The sequence below is a fragment of the Megalopta genalis genome, chromosome 8 (assembly GCF_051020955.1).
Source record: "Megalopta genalis isolate 19385.01 chromosome 8, iyMegGena1_principal, whole genome shotgun sequence".
In the NCBI taxonomy this organism is placed as follows: Eukaryota; Metazoa; Arthropoda; class Insecta; order Hymenoptera; family Halictidae; genus Megalopta; species Megalopta genalis.
Window position 1 is genome coordinate 6,032,437 of NC_135020.1, and position 27,074 is coordinate 6,059,510.

General features: G+C 37.1%; 1 protein-coding gene across 1 annotated transcript in view; it reads left to right on the forward strand.

Annotated features, from left to right (window-relative positions):
• LOC117225106 (uncharacterized) overlaps nucleotides 1–27,074 on the forward strand; it is a 327,978-nt gene that overhangs the window by 163,148 nt on the left and 137,756 nt on the right. Inside the window, exon 3 of the mRNA XM_033478431.2 lies at nucleotides 8,526–8,661. Coding sequence (XP_033334322.1) covers nucleotides 8,526–8,661 — 136 coding nt within the window. The remainder of the gene's footprint in view (nucleotides 1–8,525; nucleotides 8,662–27,074) is intronic.

The window sequence follows — 27,074 nt, forward strand, 5'->3', positions numbered from 1 at the left end:
CATTTCAATCTCCTAGTGGTGATCCAATTTTTGAATACAGTAATGTCTCTCTAATTGACGCTCAGATTGTCCACAAAAGTGGACAATTTAGGAAGAGGAGATACAATTATTCGATCCCTGCGGTTCATTTTTATAGCTACGAATTGTCAACGACTATAAAAACGAGCCGGAAGGATCGAATAATCGTATCTCCTCTTCCCAAATTGTTCATTTTTGTGGACAATCTGAGCGACAATTAGAGAGACATCGCTGTAGTTTGTTTAAACGTTATCTCTTTGTTGATATTAGGATGACGGGCTCAAGTACATTTGGATGCAGCGTATAAATACACTTACGGACAAAAATGTAGAAACTTCAAATTTTCAAGACGTATCGTTATTTTAATCAAATTTGATATTTTAACAAATACGTCTTATTAAATTAAAGTGGGACATATAACACATTGTTTATGATAAAATTAATACTTTTAATTACAAATATTTATTTAATGCGCTGGAAACATATATTTTATAACAAATTTAATTCTGTAAAATATATTTCCACCAAAATAATGAGACATTATAAAAAATGCAGTACATAAGTTTGTTCAATTGTTATATATACAACAATTAATAATTCCATGTGATGGTTGACTTTGTTAAAACAAGAGATGCATAAAAATGACTCGTCGGGCAATCGCTGCAAAACGTCGTTACTCTTATAGTTTTTTGTCTTGCTACTTCAATTCCTCGTTTTTTACTTAACAAATTCGACTGAACCATGAATGGTACACGATGCGACAACTCCCCTAAACAAGCAAACTACTTATGGATTCATGACGTAATGAAATATTGTATGACAATATATCTATCTTTATTCAAAACGTCAAATGGCCTGAACGACAAGTCAAGCAAAAACATCTTGGCACGGAATGTGATAAAAAGGGTTACTATAACCAAGATTATGCAACTGTGAAATACTTTTCTTAACTCTTGTCCGTAAGTGTATATTGTTATTTGACTAGTTTCTGATAATTCATTTTGATGTTTACATTTTTCATTCAGGTCCATAAGAAAACTAATGTATCTAGAAGGAGTACCGTAAAAAATATGTTGAAAAGATCAATAGAAAAGTCAGTTTAGAATGTTTCTACTGCCAGCTTCTCCTGCAAATCTTCTTCTAAAGTTTCATTTGTATAGACTGTGTATGTAGTTGCCAGCTAAAGTTTCTCATCGCAAACAGAAAATGTACAAACTTCGATGACGAGCAAACTAGCATCGGAATTTACTCGAAAGTATAACAAAGTATATCCACGAAACGTTTTAACTATATTATCTTCCAATGAATTTGTTTATCGCCCACGGTCTCATACTTGACGTAACAACAGCCAAATTAATTACATACACATTGTTGTTCAAAGTCATGGTATATACCATAACAATCAAGATCTTCATAACTTTGCTGAATTGTTTGAATATTTCAGAAGGATGATACCTTGCAGTTCATAAAACAAGTTAACATTGAAGATAAGCAGTGAAGAAATAGCAGTAGCGAGTGTGTTAAAACCGGTCTAAAAATGAATAAACGGTGTTTTATGTTTGAACCTTTTAACTACTGTTTCAGCTAATTTCACTATGCTTCAGACGGCATTTTCTTAACGTTTGAAGACAGTAAAAATTTTTATTAGTCGCCGTTTAAGTACTCGTTGTCGTCTGTTATAATGGGTATTGCCGAAAGAATGTTAATTGTGTCATAACCACCTGCAAGCTATTTATTTATTTCTGTTTTACACGACACATTCGTATTTCACGACGGGTGGATCGCTCTAAAACCTCGAATATAACTGTAAACTCCCGTTTTACGTTTGACTCGGTGCACATTCCTACACGTAATTCAGTTTATTCGCGTACAATGTGAAAGCACAGCGGCGAATAAAAATTGCACTGCTCTGAAAAAAGGAACATAAAATCTATTTCTCTCTTCGTTACCGAACCTCCTGATGTTTTCGTGCTAGATTTCCACCGTAATGACAAAATACAATCACATGTTCGTCGTAAAATATAATGTGAAGTTTAATGAAAGTGTAACAAGGTGATTCTTTAGACGAAGAAATGAAAGAATTGAGAGAACGTTACGCAAACATTTTATGTAAAATGTAATCAATGAGATAAAGAGCTCATAAAATTCGATGAATATTTTACAGCTTTGGTTAATAATATTCAAGTAAGAAAATTGTCATATACTATTGAGTGGCAGTGTTACTTTCTTTAGTAGTACTGAACATTAGTAATATTATTAATTAGTAATATTATAACAGTATTAGTAATATTATTGAACATTTGATCACATTATCGACTATTGTTACTTACAGTACCGTTTCTAAAATTCACAAACGTAAAGTCTTATCAATCTAGTATATTTCTGCGTAATTAAAAGTTCGACGATTCGATGATAAAATTTGTGGAAGCAATAATTCGTGGCGCAATCCACGCCAAATCCAAGTTTAAGTGACACGCGCACAAATAAATCAGCCATCTTCAAAAGTGGAAGATCCAAACGGCTTTCGAAACGAAATTGCCACAAAACCATCGGATTATTTCGGAAGACAACAGCCCGGTGACACGTGGAAAAACATCGGTAAAAACAAATCCCCGAAACAGTTTTATCCCTCGTAGCTTATTTTCTCTGCAGTTCCAATTCCCAAGCGCACGCGCACGGCTCTTCGCTTTCATCTTCTCGTAACACGGCGCGGCGTCTTCACGACAAACAGGTCATTATAATAAATCACATTTCAACAGGGAAGATTATGCAGGTTTTTCTGATCTCGTTCCGGTGTTTGAGCTCGCCTTCATCCGCCGACAAAAGAGCAAGCCCGATTCATTCGCTAATAGCAACTTAATAACAAAGAAAAAGCAGGAATCCTCTAATAACAATCCTTTTTTATCCCGGCGACGATGGCTAGATTCTTCCTTGCATTGTGTACACTCGACGACACATAAATTAATGAGGAAAAACCTTTCTTTTCATCTATCCCTCTCTCTCTCACCCTGGAAATATCCCTGTTGTATTCAATGGTAAAACCTCAAGATACTTGTAACGAAAAGTCGATAACGGTTTATCAACCTTCAGACTTTCGACATGATGCCATATGGAGTCATTAACACGTTGACTACCGCGTCACCCGTATTCGGGTGACAGCAAAAGTTCTCATCAGGCCACGTCACCCGTAATTCGGGTGACGCTGATTTGACTACTTATAAAGGATTTCCGAAAATATTTCGACAAATATATTCTACAGGAGGTAATGAAACTATTGAATTCTTATAAAAATGGTTTTTTAAAAAAATTATTCGCAGTGTATAACATTAAAACATTCTCTGCAAAGTTGAGATTGATCAGGACAGCTTGGACAAAAAGTTGTTGGTTTTTTCAGATATGCTCGTGCCTCTGATCGGTCCATTTTGTATCTTTTATTTGAACTGTAGCTTCCTCAGTATCATCAACATTTCTTTCTTCTTCCATGACCAATTCTCTCGTAATATCTCGTCAATAGCATCTTCATAACATTCATTATCACTAAGATTATATTTATCAGTATCCAAATCAGAATCTGACGATGTAATTTTATTTATGCTTCTCCTTCCGGGCAATCCGATCTCTTTTCACCATTGAAAAAAAATAAGGGTAGAGATTTTAAGTTATACCATTCGGTACTCGGCAAAGATTCCAACTGTTCATGCAGGAACAGAAACAGATATGAATTAACAGCGCACGCTTCCTATAGCGGCACGGGTGGCCTGTAGGAGATTTTGTTGTAAATACGCGTGGCAGTCAACGTGTTAATGTTGTTCTATGTTTTGGAGAACACTCCTCTTTCATCTGACACAAGTTGCAAGAAAAAATGTTTAATCTCTCACAAATGAAGTCAGAGGAAAGAGAACTATTCTAGAAAATGCGGTGCAGTATTAATGACTTCAAATGGCATCATGCCGGCATGGCAGTTTCACGGTTAATAAGGTATCACCACAAACGATTCTGCGAGTTCCTAGAACGTAGTGGAATGTTATGTTCACAATTCGATAACAACGGATGACATTAGGACGGTGTTATGAAGATTACTTCCTTTATTATTGGCACCTTTAGTTCAACACGTAAACGTAGAACCTTATAACCTTCCCCTCTGTCTCTTTCTCTCTTTTTCTCTTTCACACCCTTTCACTTCCTTCCTCTCTTTATCTCTTCCTCCTTTTCTCTTTTTCTATTCTTTTCTCTTTCTATTTTCCTCTCTTTCTATTTTTATCTGTTACTCCTTTTCTCTCTTTCTATTCTCCTTTCTTCTATCTTCCTCTTTTTCTCACTTTCACTTCCTTTCCCTCTCTTTCACTCTTTTTCACTCTTTCTATCCTTCTCTCTTTCTATCTTCCTCTCTTTCTATCTTTATCTATTCCTCCTTTTCTCTTTTTCTATTCTTCTCTCTTTCTATTTTCCTCTATTTCTATTTTTATCTGTTACTCCTTTTCTCTCTTTCTATTCTCCTCTCTTTCTATCTTCCTCTTTTTCTCTCTTCCACTTTCTTTCCCACTCTTTCCCTCTCTTTCACTTTTTTTCTCTGTTTCACTTCCTTCCTCTCTTTATCTCTTCCTCCTTTTCTCTCTTTCCATCTTCCTCTCTTTCTATCTTTATCTGTTCCTCCTTTTCTCTTTTTCTATTCTTCTCTCTATCTATCTTCATATTTTTCTCTCTTTCACTCTCGTTCTCTCTTTCTATCTCCCTCTTTCTCTCTCTTTCACTCTCTTTCATTCTCATTATCTCTTTCATTCTCTTTTTCTCTCTTTCATTCTCTTTCACTCTCTTTCTGTCTTTCACTCTTTCACTCTCTCCCCTCTCCCCCCCCTCTCTCTCTTCTATTCACTGTCTTTCTCGCTCGATGTCACGTCTCTCTGTCCGTCTCAATCTCGTCAAGGGTCTCCGTCTCCTTCGTCGTTTTCCTGGGCATTCCGCGCGATATCTTTTCGCCCGTTTAAAGTATATCGTTCAAATCCTGCTAATTATGCATATTTTGTTTTTCCGTTCTCGATGAAACGACCCCCTATATCCTATACCGTGCCCCATATCGTCGTCCTTATCGTGCCCCGCGTTCCCTCGCCGCTATCTCGACCTCGGCGTGCCACCGGGTTCCAGCTTCATCGAGCCAATTTACCCGAGTGCCGGGTAATTCCTGATAAGATGACGATTTCCTCGGGCGGCGTTCCCTCGGCTCGCAAAGAATACATTCAGCAAAAAAAGACGCCCTTTGTCGCGACGTGCCCTGCGTCGATATTAACGCTTCCCTCGGCTGGACCGCGCCGCCGGAAAAGCGAACACGATCGTTTTTTCTTCGGTGTGTGCAGCTGCGACCTGGATATAGTTAACGAAAGAAGGGCGGAAGGGAAATAATTACGGAACCGGGAAAAGACGGGCGGTCGGAAATGTGATACGGAGACGAAATAAACCAGCATTCTTTGGAGGGAAAGTTGCCAGCGCGGACTGGTCACCTAATCGGATACGATGAATTGGTTATAATTTTCGTAGAATCCTTCCATAACTGTGTGTTGATTTCTTTTCGATAAATTGAATTGATATAGGCAACTCTTAGACTTGTGTAATTTTTATGAATTATACAGGGTGTCCCGTAAATTCCGCGCAACCCGGAAATGGGGGATTCCTGAGGTCATTTGAAGTAACTTTTTCCTTAGCGAAAATGCAGTCCGCTGTTTTGTTTACGAGTTATTAACGCAAAACTTTAGCCAATAAGAGGTGAGCTCAGCGGCGCGAGGCGGCCCAGACAACGAGCGCAGGAAGTCCAGTTCCGCTCATTGGCTCGGCCGCCTCGCGCCAGCTGATCTCGCCTCTCATTGGTCACTATTCTTTAATAACTCGTAAACAAAGTTACTTCAAGCGACCTCAGGATCTCCCCATTTCTGGATTGCGAGACAGTTTTAGGACACCCTGTATAATGAATTACTCAATTTTGATTTCAAAGTGAGTGATACAAGAGTGTCTTAGATATAAGTCTAGAAAGCTTAATGTTGCGGTGGTTTTTGGTATATCACTATAAACGATTGCAATTTCATCGATTTTGTTGCAACTAGTTTGAAATATTCATGGAGTACTTAAAAAATGTCATACTTTTGTAAACTACGTACTTCATTCGATTGAAAAATATCTTCGTAGAAATGGCTGCACACATTCAAGACATTAAAAAATCTGCTAACAGTTTTATGTAGATTGTAAATGTAGATTTCGTGAAAAAGAAATAATCAAACTAAAAACGCAACAGCGAGTTCGAGTGACGTAATGCAAGAATTCCTATCAAAAATTAAAACTTGTAGAATTTGTGGGCAAATCTAGAACATCAAACGTTTTCGTTTTACTAAACTCAAAATAGTGTAAATATAATTACATAAAATACCTATCTATTCAATTCATTCATGTAAAAAATTGTAATTATCTGAAAAATGAGTGTATTCTTGGAACTATATGTAAGAGGATCGAATTGAACGAACCTTCTAGCGTGTTCGAAGCACGATCCTTCGAAGCACATTAATGAAAATGTAATACGTTGCGAAAATAACAAGTCAATAATAATAAACCGATTTGTGGAAACCAGTGGTATAATGAGAATGCATAATTCGATGCATAAACTGCGCTGGGAAAACTGAATTGCCGGTCAATTCGGGACTCGTTTTATACATATAATAAGCTTTTATGCTCCTGTTTCGATTATTCAATATCGACCATGATTCCGGAATACAATCGTTAATAATGTTTGCGAATTAACAGTCGGTGAATATACGCGAGCATGTCAGATTATTTTACCGTACAACGGGATATCGTACCAAGATACATTACAATAGAATTAACATAGCGATATCTATCTACTCGCCCTATTTTACTGATACGATTAGTGTACCGCCACCGCATTATCGCTAGACAAATCTCCATTTGCTGCGCTAATTTTATCTACCGTTAATAAATGTCAAAGAATCTCGTGTACACGACGGGAGGAATATAAAACACGGTTGAAAAATCGAGGATCGATGCAGCCGCAGCAGCAGCTACCCAAAAAAGTTCCAAGACATCTGTCAGTGGATGTTCGAAAAACTGTTCAAAATTCGAGGTTTGCGCATAGCACACGTGATATATAATATGGCATGACCTGCATGTTCGCCAGAGATATGGAAGATTTCTTGCACTGATACGTGCATTTTGAAATTCAGATTGCGTATCTGTAAATGTACTCGAGATATTTAAAGTCGACCCTCCGCAATTCGAGTATATCTCATTCGTATTACGTCAAAAAGTTTCAAGCAGAAAAAATGCTACACAGATTCAAAATTTTATTTATCTCTGTTCCCAAAACATTTCGTCTGTATACTGCAAGCATTTACTGAAATGTATATTTAATGTCACTCCGTTGCAATCGATCTGCAAAAAGTTTTAGATTCCATTTGTTTTTACAACACGATTCATACAGCACGATAACTTTTGGAATTCAGAAGGAACTCGTTATAAATTGTTGTGGATGTAGGTCGAAATACTTCGTTCCAAGAGTCCCAATACATTTCACAATGCACAAATTCCAGCTTACTATTCTTTGCCGCGCAAACATACCAACAAAAGCTGTTCGCTGATTTGCCCACACAAACTTGTAACGAATAAAAAGCACACGTACTGTCCAAAGAATAGCGCGATCGAATGGATTTATTCCGACCTTTCAATTTAAGTCGAAACTGAAATCCGTTGCGCACGGTGACTGAGTGAAACGCGTTTTCATCGATTAATTAAAACATACTATCAAAGCGCTTTCGTAATTACCGTCGTCCATTCGGCGTTATATTTTTATCAGTTTTTCCTCGCGCAAAAACGAGAATCAGAGTGGGGACAGACAAACGTACTGGGAGGGACGGGAAGTGCGTAAAGAGCGGGAGAGAGAGAGAGATAGGTAGATTGAATGAAGAAAATAGAAAGAGAGAGAGAGGGAGAGGATGAGAGAAGTAGAAAGAGATAGACAGATGGAAAGAGAGAGAGAGAGAGAGAGAGAGGATGAGGGAAGTAGAAAGAGATAGATAGAGGGAAATGGAGAGAGAAAGAGAGAGAGAGAGAGAGAGAGAGAGAGGATGAGGGAAGTAGAAAGAGATAGATAGAGGGAAATGGAGAGAGAAAGAGAGAGAGATGAAATGAGGGAAATACAAAGGGAGAGAGGGAGAGAGAGGTAAAATAAGGGAAATAGAAAAAGAGAGAAAGAGAGGGAAACGCGGCGGCGAAATAAAAGAACGCAATGAACCGCGTACGCGCTTAATTTCGCGCAAACAGTCGAGAGACGCGCGGATATATATTCGCTGGTTCGCCGCAGCCATGCGGAATTTAATTCGAATTATAACCGCGCCAGGTAAATCGAGTTATCGTTAATCGACGAGCAGAATTTCAGCGCCTCCCCGGGCAGCGGCACCGTTGATATCCATTTGCATTCACTTTACACACCTTCGTCGATCCGTGTGTTTCAGGACGCCAACTCGAACAAGAGCCAGGTAACGCTGGAGAAAGTCGACTTCAGCCTCACCGGCACGTTCATATGCGAAGTCACCGCGGACGCGCCGACCTTCTCCACGGCCGCGGTTTCGAAAAACCTGACGGTAGTGTGTAAGTACATACCACGAATTTTCCAAAGTTAAGATCCATCCGTCCCCATTGCGTCGGCTTTTGCCACTCGACATTGTCGCACGTCTTCGTCGATCGATTGTGCCCATCCTTGCAAAATCCGCGTCCCCGTTGCGTCACACAGTAGTCCCAAATTCTGAGAAAGTAGCGAAGGCATAAAGGCAACTCGGATTTAATTGGAAATTTGTCATTGAAGGCTTTCATGGTCGCTGATTACGAATCTGGGCTTAATCTCAAAACACAAAATATGGCCAACATTACAGTTTAAATTAAAAAAAATTAAATTTAAGAAGTACAAAAATTATTTGAACAAAAATACAATATGCACATGCTGTTTATACGTCCATCCTACTTTTTAAAACTCATACTTAGAACTATCCTACTAGAAACACTTTTGAACATCATTCATAAAATTCGAAAGAGACGTGACGAAGAGTACTAACAAGCCAATCCGCGATTAACTGCAGCAAATTTTCGCGAACACTGCATGATGAAACTATGAACCCGAATCCCTAATAAGAATTTTGACAGGAAGTTGAGGTATGCAATACAATTTTTTCTCTAAGTATCTAGAATTTATGCGTAACACTTTATTTTGTTAGTAACTTACACATTCGCTGGTTAACAATATTAAAAACACTAGCCCCAAAGAACATTCTAGTTACATTCTACTTAAAAAAACAGCATACATTATAATAATTTATAGAAATTATAGTCTTTACATCGAATTTTTTTACACTTTACACTTGTGCTCACCTTCACAACTGTATAATTGATGTTTAACGCGGTAATTGTCACTGAAGCATAAAAACGTGACCATTTTTTTCTACACTTCAAAAAACATCCTAAACAACGATTGGTCGCGCCAATTGGCAAAAATCGATGCAGTGGGGACTCGGCTTTACAGAGAACTCCTCGGCGCAGCCGGCGCGCACCCAGCGTGCACCTTGCATGTCCCGCATGCACCCTTGTCGCATGTCCCGCCCCGCGACGCCGCTCTTTTCCGCTTTCCGGTGCACGCGAGCCGCGCGTGTGTCGCATCGCAACTCTCGCGACGCCGACGGCGTAGCCTTCGATGCACCCCGAGGAGGGCGCAGGATGCACTCGAGAACCAACCGTATTTCCTATCACGTTTGTTACCATTGTACAATCCGAAGTCTCTGCGGCGCAGCTCGGGTTACCTTTTATTGCGATCGGCTCTCGCCGCCGTTGCGAAAAAAAGGTTTCCTGTCGCTTCGCGTTCTTGCTCTGCCAGGTCGAGCCCAGCAGAGACCCTTTTATGGTGTTGACGATGACCCTGTTCACCTTGCGGTTTACCGTGACCACATTTTTGGCGTTCGCGTTGGTGGACGGAATTAGAGGATCCCGAAGAAAGGCTTGCCTTAACTTCGGAGATGGAATTATTTTTCACAGTTAAACCTCTTGCGCTGCAAATTTATTGACAGATGTCTGTGACGAGCCTTTTTAAAACAATTATTTATAAAATTATCTGTGTGTCGAAGATCTTTGTTAATGATTTTCTTCAGTACGATGAACTTCGGTACGGCACAAAATGTACAATGCGTCGAGACATTTTTTTATGTCGGGCTACTTTCATTATTTGTTTATTACCTTGTTCATTAATAAAGGCAACGTGTATAGTACTACGTACGTCACTCCAATGCAAGATTAAGATTTGCAAAATGTAAGGAGGTTGGAAGAACATTTAGCAATTCAATTTTTTAATTTAATATAAGTTTATATTGTAAAATGTAAAATGACCGAACTGTCATTACAAGTAATCAATCTTCAATAATTATTTATAAGATGTCATTGAAGTTTTTACTTTAATATGGATTTGGTTATAAATAATTTTGCAAAAGGATGAATATCATCTACAAATGTTAAAATTATAAAAATATAGAAAATGATCATTTACAACGATTGATGTAGTTTAGTAGTATCTGTATATGTTTTAGATAATGACTAAAATGATTCTAACTGTGAGAAAAGTTAAATAGAAATAATCTTCTTAGACGATATAATTAAACATCTACTAGAAGTGTTTATGGTATTATGTCATAACTATTTAACGAAGCAAACATTTCTATAAATTTGTTATGTGACTGTAGACAAAATGCGTATAAAATTATTCGATAGAATCATTAACATTTATTCATGACACATCGTAAATATTTGATATTGATTATAAAGAAATAGCTCTGTTTTACGTACAATCCTGTACAACATAACCACGATACAACAATCATAATCCAATCCACAGAATTTACTAATTTCAACAGTAAAACACAAAATAAATTGTAAAAAGTACAATAAGCTCGTACGCGCTTAAAGCGCACTTCCTGAAGCAGCCAAGCTAGTGTACACGTAAAATGTAAAGTGCGTTCGTTTTAAATTACGATCGATACTGAACATAACGTGTAATTTCCCGTTTAATTGCAGTTACAGCTCGCAAGTGTTCTTCCAGCTTATTACAATTACGTTATTGTTTAATTACTTCGTATATTGTTGGCTTGCGAATTTCCGCAATTTGTTTCCCGAATTTCGCGGAGCCGTAAATCCTGCAATAAAACATATTAATTCCAATATTTATAATTCTTCGGAGGTGTATCTTGCATAACTTAATTATTAATCCGCTGAATATATCTCTGTCACTGTGATTTCTTTTTCACCGAAGCAAAATCCTTATAAATACATATCGCGTTTCTATGGAAAATTCTCTTTTGCTATATCAATCCGAGGATCAGCGCAGAATATTCGACAATGAAACATACTAAACATTATAGATTGAAGGTAGTGTGATGAATTCATTGAATATATAAATCGCAGAACAAATAAGCTGGATGGATTATGAGGCTTGTCAGGAAACGTTCGCAGTGTTCCATGCGAAACTGATAAAAAATTCAGGTCCATTTGTTGGATGTGTATTAAATGTTTGACAAATACAAATATTACCTTTGCTCGATGTGGGAAGTGCATTCCTTTCCTATTATCATTATTACACAAAAGAATAGTTATCATAGTAAAATTTTACTTATAATGTATAGGTAAATACTATCATAATGTATGATAGTATTTTTCAAAAACTAAAGCTATACTTTCGCTATTTGCAATAATGAAAATTTTAAAAAGGACCGCATTGGTAGGATCCTATTTCTGATTTTCTTAAAACAAACGATAATCGAATAATTCAATGAATGGATACTCAATATTTGATTAAAATTTTTGACCTTCATCGTGAAGTGGAGATGGACGTCGAGAATACGTGCTTTCGTGCAATTATGCTTTTTTATTTCAATCAAAGTATCCTACACAAACGCCTCTTTCAATCTTTGAGAAAATCGAGTTTGAAAATTCACTGTAAGCATAAAGCAAATGTTCAAACTCGATTTTCTCGAAAACTAAACTCGAAACGAAAAAAAAAGGTTAATCTGCATTTCTTCCATATTTTTTCATAAGAAATCAGCTGGAGCACGCTTATACATATCTTTCAGGGACACCTTATACAATGGTAGGATAAAACTCGGAGCCAAAGGCAGGAGTAAGCGTAGAGTTTAAGATAAGATTAAGAAATAAGCGGTGTGGAACGAGTGGAATGTGTGAATGAGATGAATGCATGGATTTATGTTACATTTGTAAAGCCATGTTCCTTTTCTTGGCTGTGAGATCAAAAATAAAGGATTATTATTGAGTAGTTATTATTATAGTGGTTATGTCTGAAATGTTCATCGTTGTTGCAGTGCAAGGGGTTAACCATAACAAGATCGCTCTACCGTTCATAAACGAGTGTGTAGAGATTGGGGTTGCTGGTTTTTCCAGTGGAAACCGGAAAAATGTCTGAATGGGAGGCCACTTTTCTGGGCCACAAAGTAGAATGCTCCCTCGAGTGACCAGACAGCGGCCACGGCAGGAAAACTCTCTGCGCGTTTACTCGGTCGTACCTTTCGCCATGATTCGTACAGCCCTCGCCGGTCTTCAATCCGCGTGAATTTCCGCGGCAGAAGTTGCAGCTCACGACGAAAGTTTCTCCTTGTCGGCATCGTTAACTGTCTCGCGTTTGATCCGAGTATGCTGCACGTCCGAACCTTCGCGCCTCAGCTTCGTTGTCACGAAACGTTTCCATACAGACTGCCAAGCTGTTCGCTTGGCACATATTCGTATACATATACATATACATAATACATATACATATACACATATGCGCCGTACACTCCCTGAACAGGGTTTTGCGTAAATTCGTTGAGTGTTTCTAATTTCCTCGAATACGCGGAGCAAACATCAAAGGATCGTATCTATGGTTAATCAATGCTCTCGGCGCGATCACGAATAGGTTTACGTATTTCCCGAATTTATAATGATCCGCGTACGTTGTTTCTCCTTTTGGTTTCATTGGCTGCTGATTCGGTGGCTAACCGCGGGTGAATTTCTTACAACCTGTGATCGGGAATCGAATTAATTATATTATGAGTGTTGCGACGGCAATACCGAACGTTCCTGGCCATCCCTTGAGCAATTAAGCGATACCTGCGACAGTGAAAAATGCACCCAAACGAAAATACCCTTCGACCCGACGAACGGACAACACGACTCATAAATTCCATATTTCCCAAAACGGAAAATTTACAACCCGAACTTTCGAACAGTTTCCCACTCCTCATTTCAAGTTCCTTCCGACACACCCATCTCCAATCAAAAACGCTTCATTTCCTCCATCAAAACCCACCATACACCAATCAACAAAAAAACCGAGGTGACAAACGGAAAGGCACCTAGAACGTTAGACAGAATTGTTAGAACCAGCAGAATTGTTAGAACCACCAGAATTGTTAGAACCACCAGAATTGTTAGAACCACCAGAACTGTTAGAACTCCCAGATCTCGTAGAACTCTAAGAACGCAGATAAAACGCAAATAACGCATCGCTAAGACCATAGCTGTAATATTATTAAAGTGTACGTAAAAGCAACCAGCGACTTCATTAAACTTAATTCCATTTGGAAACATCGCGCGTATACAATGAGCCTGTTGCTAACGAGCTAGTTCAAATTAATTTCTCACTGATTTGTGAGATATGAACTAATCTAGATGGTGTGTGAGAAAGTGAGATCGAAAAAGTAATTTCAACACTAGAACTATTTATTCTTTGGCAATTGCCGATACTAAAAAATTTAGATGAACTCCCAGAAAATTAATTAAAATTGGAATCACAAATTCTAATCTCTTGTCATCAATATTTAAGTGTTTAAAGTGAGTAGTAAATTTGGGCACACGATAAGCATCAATTTTCTTTCCCTTCTAAGAAATTAGTAGTAACTGCGATGATATTAATCGTACGATTAATTAAAATTTTATGAAAATTAAATAGATCCACTCTTGTCGTTGCTATGAGACAATACACGTATAATAATCGTATCTCCTGTTCTCAAATTGTCCATTTTTGTTTACAAGTTGAAGGAAAATTGAGGAGAATTTACTGTAAACAGCTCCACTTTAAAATTTGCTTCATATCGAATAATTATTGAACGTGTGTTTAAACGATGCGAGTTTAATATGTTTGAACACTGAGAGTACATGCATCAACTTGTCCCAGATTGAATTAGAAATGCAAGATACCGAGAATTCGGGGCGCGAATTAAGCGTCGGAGCTTGAAATCGCACTTGTTTGTTTAGAACTCGAAGCTTTTCTAAAATATACGGCGGGAGACGACGGTCTCGTATCGAGGCTTCATTATTTTGTAAATAGAAGGTAACCCCGTGCAAATTTATTCATTGTAGGATTTTAGTCGGAATTTCAAATCTGAAAAGTTCATCGACACGAAACTTTCCGGAAAATATTGCATACGTAAATATTTTGCCGGTGTTCCCTGCGAACCAGTGCTCGAGAGACAGGAAAAATAGAAATTTTGAAAACAATAATCCGGAGCAAGCAGTTCACTTTTAATCTGCGAAACAAGAACAATAGTGATATGGTAGAAACTCAATTATCCGAATTAATCAAGGAAGCACGAGTGTTTTGATAATAGAGCAGTTACTTAGTTACTGTCCTACATTAAGTCTTAATTAGACGAATTAAGGATCGCCATAAATTTAACTAATTAGTAATTAAACGTGATATATGGTCAGGTAATAAAGAATTCTACATCGGATAGTCGAGGTTCTACTGTACGTTCGAAATAAATCTCGAACTGAAGCATCGAAATATAATGTTTAGCTTCGATAGATGTTTACGAACTTTTTCTAGTCAAAATTCTCTATCAATAAATTTCCAAATTCTCTAAATAAATATCCAATGGAAGGTAATTAACTGCGGTATAGTTCGACATATGTTTTGATTGCCAAATTATGGATGAAGCTGAATGTAATCAGCAATAAATAATCTAGCCTATTGTTGCAACGACCCAATAATTATTGGATGTAATATTCGTTAAAATATGAACAGAATACTAAAAACTCGATAAGAGAGATGTTATAAATCTTATTTAAACTGTAACGATTTCAAAAGATAAAGAAACTCATTCGAACAATTCTCATCAAGAAATATCTATTTCAACATGTTCGCTGAATAATAAAGTTGAACTTCAGTTTTACAACCGAACCCCGATAATTAAAGTGACATAACCTTATTACTTTCATCCATATTCAAATTCCTCGCGAAACTTCGTGTCTCTGACGATTTCAGAAACCACGAAGGAAACTCGCGTGATATGGAATTAATTAACGATCTTGAGCTACTCAGAAAAGTGTAGTAAAATATGTACCGATCCTATTCCTAGTATTGCCACCATGTTCGGTAACGTTATATGATATTGGCAGCGTATCGGCTGATAAAAATCTCACGCCGCGTGTAGAACTAAAATTCTTTCCTGTCGTACTGAAGAATTTGAAACATTGAGTTTCGTAGAACTGACGCGTTCGGCGTCGATGTCGGAGCGAAACCCTAAATTTCTCGGAAAGTGCTATAAGAACAGTAGCAACAGGTATTAGCGGCGACTGCGAACGCTGTTCGTGGAAATACTTGTTTCGCAAAATAAGGAATGTACGGTGCGATAATAGAATGTGTAGAAGCAGGCAGCGGCTACCCTAGAATTTCCGTAATCTTGCAATTCGTTGGGGTCGCGGAACAGTGGTTTCGCGAAATGCGGGCTTGAGGGAAATCGCGATGAGAAGGCAACTTTGCGAGCATGTAAAAACGGGACGAGTAACGAAAAGTTCCCACGGTGTAATTGGGTTACGGGGTAATTCAAGCATTGACAAGGAAAAAAGATGAAATACCTGATACGATATTTTGATCTTTAGGTTTCCATTCACGTCCCGTGTATTTGTACGAGTGATTGAATCGAATGAGAAATTACATTTATTAATTTCAATTTCAAGGCAAGTAAGAGTCCGCATTACCTCAAATAAAACGTCGGGAAGACCGCGATTTAATTTAAGTTCCGCTGTTCGCTCGGGAAAAATGAATTTCTCATTCGACCACTTAATAAGTTTAATTAGATTTAAATTTCAAGTTCTTCCTCGCTTTAATGCCTCCGCCGTACCATCCGGCATAGGTAATTGTAATATAATTACTTACTTAATAATACGTACTTTTAATAATATGTAAGAATCAACGCATTCGTTAAAGAATTGATAAATTATATGAATAAATCTGATATGAAGATAGTAAAAGACATTGACAGACGTAGATATACGTAGATATACGTTAATAATTACTTAAGTAAACGTACTTGCTTAACCTTGATATGTATCTCCATGTATGATTGCAAATAAAACCGACAATTCCGTTATTTTTTAATGAACTTTCTATTGAAGTTCATACAAAACTTTTCGATTTCAGTACTTTTAAAAAACATACTAAATTGGTTTACATATCTTGCTAAACAAATAAAATACAATTAAGAGTATAAAGAGTATGTTGAAGTTTAAAAACTGTTAGTTTATTTAATATTTCTAAATTTACAGAAAGCCAACAAAATATATAACATTTATAACATCTGAACAAACCTAGAAAACGTGATCACTCGTTTATATGACTCTCATCAGAAAATATGATCTTGATGAACATAAAAACGTATTAATTCTAATGTCAAACCGGTTTTCAAAAATCAACAAATTCTAATTTCTAACATTTTTTATGTTTTATATTTCTTTGCAACTGTCCGCAATTAATATTGCACCAAAAAACTGCAATAATCACAAAGCTCGAAATTTACATAAATCATTCAAGAAAAACTGCAATCAAAAGCCTGTTTCCATAATAGCGAATGTGCCAGTAAAAATGTTCCCATTAATATTTCATATTTTATCTGATTGTATGCTGTTTGGGTGCAGTCGATTCACCACTGCATTGAATTTTTATCGCATGATTATTTGCACCGTGAATGCAGGAATGATTCCAAAGCGGAACGAATACAGAAAGATATACGAAAAAGTTTGACTTCATCCAATCGATATATGTATAAATTCGACGCTGCGGTAATCCGGGGTGCGTTCGGATGACGGACCGTCTCAATTCGACCAAACGCGCGCTGCTTAAAGAAATAAGAACAGCGGAATTTATGATAATTCTAATGCTTCTTCTTGGTCGCTTCTTCGAATAGCCTATGAATTTCAAGTGTATTCCCGGAGAATACGAACGTTACCGTTGAAAATATCTGGCTACATACGCTTAGAATTTTTATGCACTCCGTTCGACCCCCTGACACGTGGAACGGAATTTTTATCTCGAATTCCACGCTGCTCCGCAAACAATTATGGAAAATTGATTTCGTCTGAATCATTCTACTTCGTGCGACGTAACCACGTGCCAAATAAAATTACAAGCAATTCCTCTTCGTTCTTGCAAATTCTTCTTCTTCGTAGTTTACATTGTAAGCCCAAAAATTCGGAATACAAAACACTCGACGGTTCTAAACGTAATTTACCAAATACGAAAACATGTACTCGTTGATTATACTCGTCTTATGCTTGATAATTAACGGTTAGCTCGAAAACGATTTACTTAAACGATTACTTTACGTAAACGATTTACTTAACACGTTGACTGCCACGCGTATTTACAACAAAATCTCCTACAGGCCACCCGTGCCGCTATAGGAAGCGTGCGCTGTTAATTCATATCTGTTTCTGTTCCTGCATGAACAGTTGGAATCTTTGCCGAGTACCGAATGGTATAACTTAAAATCTCTGCCCTTATTTTTTTTCAATAATGAAAAGAGATCGGATTGCCCGGAAGGAGAAGCATAAATAAAATTACATCGTCAGATTCTGATTTGGATACTGATAAATATAATCTTAGTGATAATGAATGTTATGAAGATACTATTGACGAGATTTTACGAGAATTGGTCATGGAAGAAGAAAGAAATGTTGATGATACTGAGGAAGCTACAGTTCAAATAAAAGATACGAAATGGACCGATCAGAGGCACGAGCAGATCTGAAAAAACAAACAACTTTTTGTCCAAGCTGTCCTGATCAACCACAACTTTGCAGAGAATGTTTTAATGTTATACACTGCGAATAATTTTTTTAATAAACCATTTTTATAAGAATTCAATAGTTTCATTACCTCCTGTAGAATATATTTGTCGAAATATTTTCGGAAATCCTTTGTAAGTAGTCAAATCAGCGTCACCCGAATTACGGGTGACGTGGCCTGATGAGAACTTTTGCTGTCACCCGAATACGGGTGACGCGGCAGTCAACGTGTTAATGAGTGATTTCACTTATTGTGCAAAGTGAATTTTCACAAGTATTTCATATAATTCGCTTTTAAACAGAGTGGACCGAAATTCGTAGTACAACCGAGCAAAGGGGCATTGTACATGAAAAAATAAGAAACAAATTTAGTATAACAGTTTTTTATCCGGAGCTCCGTTTCCGAGAAAATTTACTTTAAAGTTTATTCACTCTTGTAGAGGATTTAGTTGTCATTTATTCTTCTATCGCAGGTGTCTCCATCAAAAGTAATGTTTACAAACATTTACTACTGTCCGGTGCCCAGAAGAAGTCAATCATTTTGGCAGAGGGGCACGGGGTGTATTCCGTTTGCTCCGTCTCACCTGCACGCCCATAATCACCACTTTTCTATGACCTCACGAAACACACATCTATTGGTGGATTCGTCGTCCGCTCCACTCAATCACGTCTTTTGCTCAGCGCGTATAACTTAGCCAATAATAACACTGTTCGACACGATTTTTGGGTTCCTATAGCCACTATGAAATTCTTGTAGAACTTCACTCCCTGAACAAGAATCCGAAAACCGAATTGCTCCATCACCCTCAGTTTTTTAAATAAACGAACTTTTGTAAGAACCCAAAATTTTCGACAAAAATGAGGTATTTCATGAAAAGTACAAACGTTAGAAAGTTCTAATCGGTGTTAAAAGATAGAGGAGAGTTTCCCGAATATAGCGGCATGCAATTTATTAATTGTTTTTGGCCCTAAATAGCAACAAATTGATGTCAAAGTTTAAAAAAGTGTCGACGTGAGCAGTTTCCGCGCAATATTTTTGTATTTTTACGAAAAGTTTTTTGTTCAGCACGATAACTCTACCCAGGATCGGATTCTGTAGACATTTCTGAAGAAGAAACGGCCCGGTAAAAGTGTCGGAACGATATAGATTTCGAGTAGATCGAGAAGATATTCGACGGCAACATGTACACGACGTTTTGCCACCATGAGCTTCGCTGCTCGCTTCTCTCTGTCCGACAGGGCCGAAGCTACGCGTAATCAAGACCGATGGAGGGATCCAATGGGGCACCCACTTTTCGTAAATAATATTTGAATTTTTTTTAGTACTTCAATGTTCTGTTTTTTTTTTACATATTTCTGTGGATAATAATCACCAAACTGTGATATATTTCACACAAAAAATCACACCAGAGTATTTGGAGTTGGTAACGAAAGTATTCTAACACTAGTATAATTTTGACTTCTACGCCATATAATTAAATAAATATTTAAATATATATTTAACGATATGTTTCAAGAAGTTTAACGTTTTGAAAATGATTATTTATTCATGATCGTATTATCGTTATAATTTAAATGATAAATGTATACATGATACACTTGTAATTCGAACAAATTCAGAATAAAATGAATATTTTTTGTTCATTATTTTTCTTTTATTATTTCTCCATTAATTTATGATTCACAGTTTGGCGATTATTATCCATAAAAATATGTAAAAGAAGACAGCACATTGAAGTACTAAAAAAAATGGCACGCCCCTCACACTAAGTGGGTGCCCCATTGGATCCCTCCATCGGTGTTGATTACCCATAGCCGCGGCCCTGTCGGACAGAGAGAAGCGAGCAGCGAAGCACATGGCGGCAAAACGTCGTGTACATGTTGCCGACGAACATTTTCTCGACCTACTCGAAATGTACATCGTTCCGACACTTCTATCGGGCCGTTTCTTCTTCAGAAATGTCTACAGAATCCGATCCTGGGTAGAGTTTCCGTGCTGAACAAAAAACTTTTCGTAAAAATACAAAAATATTGCGCAGGAACTGCTCACGTCGACACTTTTTTAAACTTTGACATCAATTTGTTGCTATTTAGGACCAAAAACAATTAATAAATTGCATGCCGCTATATTCGGGAAACTCTCTTCTATCTTTTAACACCGATTGGAACTTTCTAACGTTTGTACTTTTCATGCAATACCTCATTTTTGTCGAAAATTTTGGGTTCTTACAAAAGTTCGTTTATTTAAAAAACTGAGGGTGATGGAGCAATTCGGTTTTCGGATTCTTGTTCCGGGAGTGAAGCTCTACAAGAATTTCATAGTGGCTATAGGAACCCAGAAAAAAAGTTTGATTTTGTCGGACAGTGTAATCAAAACTCTGAAAATTGAAAGAGGCTAGATGGAGCGAGCGACCGCTTCACCTTGCCCCTTGAGTCATTTAGTTTATGCGTAGTGTTTCATTTTCTCGTCTCCAGATTCTTAACTTTGTACGCTAACGTAGGCGTAAGCTATCCGTAAAAAATTCCTACACTCGAATAATACATTGCAAGCCTGCGAACATGAGAGTAATACGGCATGAGGAATTCATGATTATTTTCAATTAGTTACTTTGTAGCATCTGACATTTATGACAAATGAATTATGCAATTGCCTCACGCTAGATAACCGTTTAAGAAAATCATATGACACAACATAAATGTAAAAAATATGTGTATAGTACAGCACGTTTGCTGCACAATGCAATGAAAAGTTAATCAAGATGCTAATGAGTAATTAGTAATTACAAATAATCGTGTATTCATCAGAAGAATCTAAAGTTAATGCTTTAGGAGTAAGAAAACGCTCTTGCATCTTGTAATTGCTGCGTCTGTTTCATTTTGTCGACGATAAAACGATTGTTCTACGCCTCCTGACTGCTGTCGAGCGTCTAGCTCACCTGTGGTCAGGTAAATACACACACACACATGCGCGCGCGCGCATCTGCCGACGCTCCTAGCTAAAAAGGACGATCACGGGAAGCGATACAAGGCGGATGTCAGCAGGCGTTGTTTATTTTAAATAAACCGAGTCCCTCGTTTCTTGGAAATTTAGTATGGTGGCTAATATGAGGCCAATAGGAAGGGATCATTCCTGCCAATAAAGAAAACTCGTTCACCCTACTTCTGCGAGGGCGTTAACCCTTAGCGGACGACGACTTTTTCGGCCGAGTCAGGTAGCAGGACGAGGCGATTTTTGCAAATATGTCGAGTGTCTTATATGATACAATAAAATGATCTTACATATAAATTATCTTACAAAAACGTTATGTTTCGTTAGTTTATCTATATTCGCACTTTTATGAATATAATTTTACAAAAATTATGATTTGTAGTTTCGTTCGGTGTGATAGTTTATAAAACATTGACCAAGATGCATTCTTGGCTTATCTGGACATGTATCACAGAAACAGGTCGTCTCATGTCTTCCCCCTGGTTTGTTTCGACTGGAACAAACTTTGCAATCTTTCTTTGTGCCAGTAACAATTACATGCAGTTTCCCGTTTAGACGAATTTCGTCAGAGTTGGATGTCGAACTTGAAGATCTATCTCGTGGTTGACGATAATCTCCTCCCAATATGTTGATCAAAATTTTGCGAAAGTTCAAATGTGTAACTGGCTGTTCGTTTCTCTGTCTTTTTACATGTTTGTAGAGAATGTACGAATTGATTAAACAAATTTCCAGTCCCCGGAAAAATAATTTGCGCGACCACTTCAGGGACTTTCACATAAAACAGTAGGTCGGATAATGTTGGAGATAACGAAATCTAATATAAACACCGACTGTCGCCTCTCGCTCGCCATTCGTCCTGCCGCGCGAAATGCCGTGGCGACCGAGAGTCGCCTCTCGTCCGCTAAGGGTTAACATGTGTGGGCTGGTGGGAATCGATTCTACACTTTCCTCAGCTGACTTCTTCTGAGCAACGGTCAGTACATAGTTCGCAACAATTATTGTTTGCAAACACTATCTCGGACGGAGACAACTGCGACAGAAGAATGGACAATAAGTAAATCCTTTACGAAGGTGAACAAATTTTAAAGTCTATTTTCTTGTGAAAACGGAGCCCCGGATAAAAAAAATGTTATACCAAATTTGTTTCTTATTATTTCACGTAGAATCACTCTCTGCTTACTTGTGCTACAAATTTCTGCCCACCCTGTATAAGAGAATGCAATAAATTTAAATAATCACAATAATAAAAGCATTTTATAAAATTCCTTTTTCTAAATGCAGTTAGAGTGAATCATCACAACACATTTTCTAAATAGCTTGAATATATTTATTCGTTTCTAAACGTTTTGAATAATTTCGAACGCGATGTTCTATAGAACATTCTGTATTTAAAAGACGTTTTACTAAGCGATATGATGGTTTTCTGTCTCGGAACTTATAAAATTTGAACGCTATTGTGAGAGTTAATGGAAGAAGAATACCGATTCGATGTTTTCTAATGAAATCATTATAAGTTGTTGAACGGGGGGGGGGGGGGGTCGAGGAATCGGTGAGCAAGTGATGCGAAGGGAAAAAGTATCACTTGCGTGCACGCTGAACTTTAATCAATTCTCATAGTTCAAGTCACGAAGTTTCCACACTTTTCAGGTTGGATTTTCGAAGAGTGAGAGGAAGAATTGACCGTCTCATTAAAATACTTGGCGCTCTTTCCATTCACAACATTTATTTTCGATATGAATCATCGTTCGCTCATTTCATATTGTTCTCGTGTATTATATTCTTCGTGCATATCAATGGATTTTCTACAGAGAGATGGTCGATATTATTTCTCCAATGAACCTCTAAAATTAGTGCCATTAATTGGAAAAGAAAAGATGTTTGTAGTTCTATTCTGCAAACTGAACGGCACAGTTTCTATTAAAGTTGTTTCGTTCGTTTAAGAGCAGAGGTAAAATTTTCGGTGACAGTTTTGATAACTTCGTGAACTCGATAAGTTTTGAAATATTGTTTTCACAATGCAGAATACTATATACGTTGTGAAGAAAATTTAACTTTCTTCTATTAATATCATTGAGTCTGAAATCTATTATGATGCGTTTAATGGTTTTTGGTGCGTTGCATTGTTCGCACGTTGGCGGTTCTTGTTTTTCTAACAAAAATGAATAGGATAGGGTCTATTTTTAATTCTACTAATTACTGCTTGAATATTGCGGATGGTATGTTCAGCAAATTGAATGTCACAGTTTGTTTAGTCTTTATTCGATTAATTTCCTTGACTTTCCAACGTAATTTCTTTCACAAAAATCGTATCAACCTATATTTTTGTATTAAATTGGCCCTTTGGGTGTTTAATTAGAAAAGTTCAAACTCTAAATCAACATGAAAAACGAGCATTCCCCGTTTAAAGCTGTATTCAAACCTTCGCTGCTTTTTCTCCTGTCTATTTCTCACTGGAAGCGGTAATCCACGCTCCGGCACAGTAATTATGAAATTCATTTCGCTGCTTTGAAAACACGCCGCTAAACGCTGTTCGACGAATAAATATTCGAAGAAAGTAGAGGCTTGTTTATTATACGCCAATGGCTTGGCCGTTACTTCTTATCAAATTTAATATTTTCTTCCGATGCCATCGAACTATGGCATCTAACTATTAATTAAACTAATTAATATTTTCTGATCCATAAATAGTACGAGAATTAAATAAATTTTATGTCGAAAGTTCTTAAACTTCAATATTTAGAAAAGCGTTGCATTTTTAAACTGTTTTTAAAATGTTAGGCAGACATATAAAGAGTTATAATGATTTTTAACCCTTTGCAGTCGAACGGCGACTCTAAGGCGCCACTGAAAATTCCTACATCATTCTTCAGTATAATTCTTGCATTATTAAATTTATCTATATTTAATAAATCGTTTCAAGTGCAAAAAGCTGCATGAACTAATAAGCTTAATGTTATATGCACAACAGGAAAATAATTATTAAAAGTAGAAATACTATAGGTCAGAAGTACTGTCCTTGGTCTTGACGTTAAAATAACTTCGACTGCAAAGGGTTAAATTTATTAGAATCATTTGGTAGAGTCACAAGTTTGGCTTTGACAACCTTTTCTCTCCCTCTCTTTCTCTCCCTCTCTTTCTCTCTCTCTCTCTCTCTTTCTCTCCCTCTCTTTCTCTCTCTCTCCCTCTCTCTCTCTTTCTCTCCCTCTCTCTCTCTCTTTCTCTCCCTCTCTTTCTCTCTCTCTCCCTCTCTCTCTCTTTCTCTCCCTCTCTTTCTCTCTTTCTCTCCCTCTCTTTCTCTCTTTCTCTCTCTCTCTCTCTTTCTCTCCCTCTCTTTCTCGTTCTCTTTTTTTCTCTTTCTCTCCCTCTCTTTCTCTCCCTCTCTTTCTCTCTCTCTTTCTCTCTCTCTTTCTCGTTCTCTCTTTTTCTCTTTCTTTCCCTCTCTTTCTCGTTCTCTCTTTTTCTCTTTCTCTCGTTCTCCCTCTCTCTTGCTCTCTTTCTCTCTCTCTCTCTTTTGCTCTCTCTCTTCCTCTTCCTCTCTTTCTGTCTCCACACAATCGTGCTTTGTCAAGCTGTTTATAATCACAATGTCAACACAAGCATATTACGAGACTAATTAGCAACGGCTAGGCCTTTGTATTGATCTAACCGATGTACAGAACGATGTCGATATGCATATGAAGCCTGGAGCAAGCTGCTAACTAGCGGAACGATCGCGGAATTATGAGCTCCATCCTTTGTGCATTTGTAGTTCCAAATATTACCAAACCATTTCGACGCAGTCAACGATACGTGCAATTATCAATAATATCGAAGAACGTTCTGATTAAATTCCTACGATTTAAGAACGAAAGCGGCCGTCGAAACTATCACATCACAATCGTAATTCGCAGATTTTGAGATTACCATTTTTTATCATTTATTTTCCGAAGCAAACAAGTTCGGCGTTCCTCGATTAGAAAATTTTTGCGCATCCGAATTGAAAATTTGGCTTGCAAACAAAATAAATTTTATTTGGAACTTCATTTGATCATAAAGGTTGTGTTATTTGCGTTCTCCAAGGTAAATGGGACACGAAAAGAGGAGCGACTCGGCAATTTACTGCTGAATCCTCTTCTCTGAGGCATAAGCAATCGCAATTCGACGGTGACCTGATAAAAACAACACGATTACGTGACAATGACTTTCTTTAATGGATAAACCATATCTCCGTAATAACTCGGAGAGAGTTCTTCCACAAAAGGGACACCTATCATCCTCTACCACTATTTTTCGCGCTTCAGCGACGCCAATAAAAAGGAAACACGCTATAATTAAGCAGCCACTGTAATTAATGCTCGATAGCTTATCAATAATGAACGTAGCAAAGTTGAGCGACCGATCGATATCACTGGAATTCAGTTCCCCGGGTTATCGGATATTTATGCAGATACACTAATCGACAACTGTTTAATCAGATCCCGAGGGAATGAAAAAAGTCGTTAATGAGCTGGTTTTTCGCGTCATCTCATTATCTAGCCAGCAGGGCGTTCAGTGGCGCTGAAGCAACAAGATCAAAATTCGCTCGAAAGCGTACATTCTGTCTTCCAAATGCAACATAAACGCAGCGTGTTTACGGTCATGTATCGTTCGCCATATTGTAATTCGTTCAATCCAGAATTTTCTAATCTTACAAAATCATTGCAACCTGGCTTCAAACATTCTTTCGCTTAGATATAACATAAAGGTTAAAATGTTATATATATAGTGTAAAATCACGTATAAAAATTATATTGTGAAAGTTTATGCATAATAAAAGAATTGTCCATATTTGTTGCTAAAGTGGGGAGTCTCGTAGGAATTGTTTCCATTCTTTAATAATTATAGCATGTTGAAAGCAGTGCATCATCAACAACGAGAATCATTAACAACCACACAGTTACAATAGCCACTTAATTTCGCTTAGAATATAACTCGTTTAAAAATATTTGTTGGAAGTTTGTGTTTATACGAATTCACTAAACCAATTAAAAAAAAGTTATGTTTACGAATCCTCGCAGTTGTTCTTTTTTAACTGCATCGCACATGGCCATTGACCAATTTGAAAAAGATTGAAAAGAATGTTCATGACAATGTCCTATTGTTAAGTTATTACCAAAGATGTTATTTTTTACCTGCAATATGAAATCTATTCCTTTTTCTCTTCATATTTCTCGCTTTAGAACCAGAGTATGCGTTTGGAAAATCGGAAAAAATTTCCAATATGTGGTTCGACTCCTGAACTCATTCCAATTTTCTTTTTTCAATACTTTCAGACGCGGAATTGGGAAAATGGGCGAAAAATGGCTTTTCGATACATTTTTCTGTGACTATCTTTACAGATAACGAACAGGCTTGAAACATTGATCAATAATGTTCTTTTTGGTAAGCGATCGCCTGAATTGTATATTCCAAGTTATTTAGAACTTATTTATAACCTTCGATTTACATAAATACGAGGTGTCGGCTTTAAATCGAGCATCTATATTATCTTCGTTAATGTTGCAAGTGAGAAAACAACTAAATAGGTCACCGTATCATTTTTGCGAATTAACGTGACACATTAGCCGTCATCAAGATGAATTTAATAATCTATACGCTGTGATCTTGTTATGAGCTTGAAAGCAAACATATGAATTTCATTTTGATGAGTGTAATTATAAAATTAATTAAAATATTAAAATATATATAAATTATAAATATTAATTGTAAAATCTAAATTATAAATTATAAATAAATTTTCTTTATTCGCATTTCTTTAAATTATAAATCCAACGAAATACGAAATCACAATGGCGATTCCGTAAAATAGTAAGCCATCTGAATAACCACAAAGTATGTATGAATAGTTTATACATAAAGGTTAAAATGTTGTATATAATGTAAAATCACGTATAAAAATTATATTGCG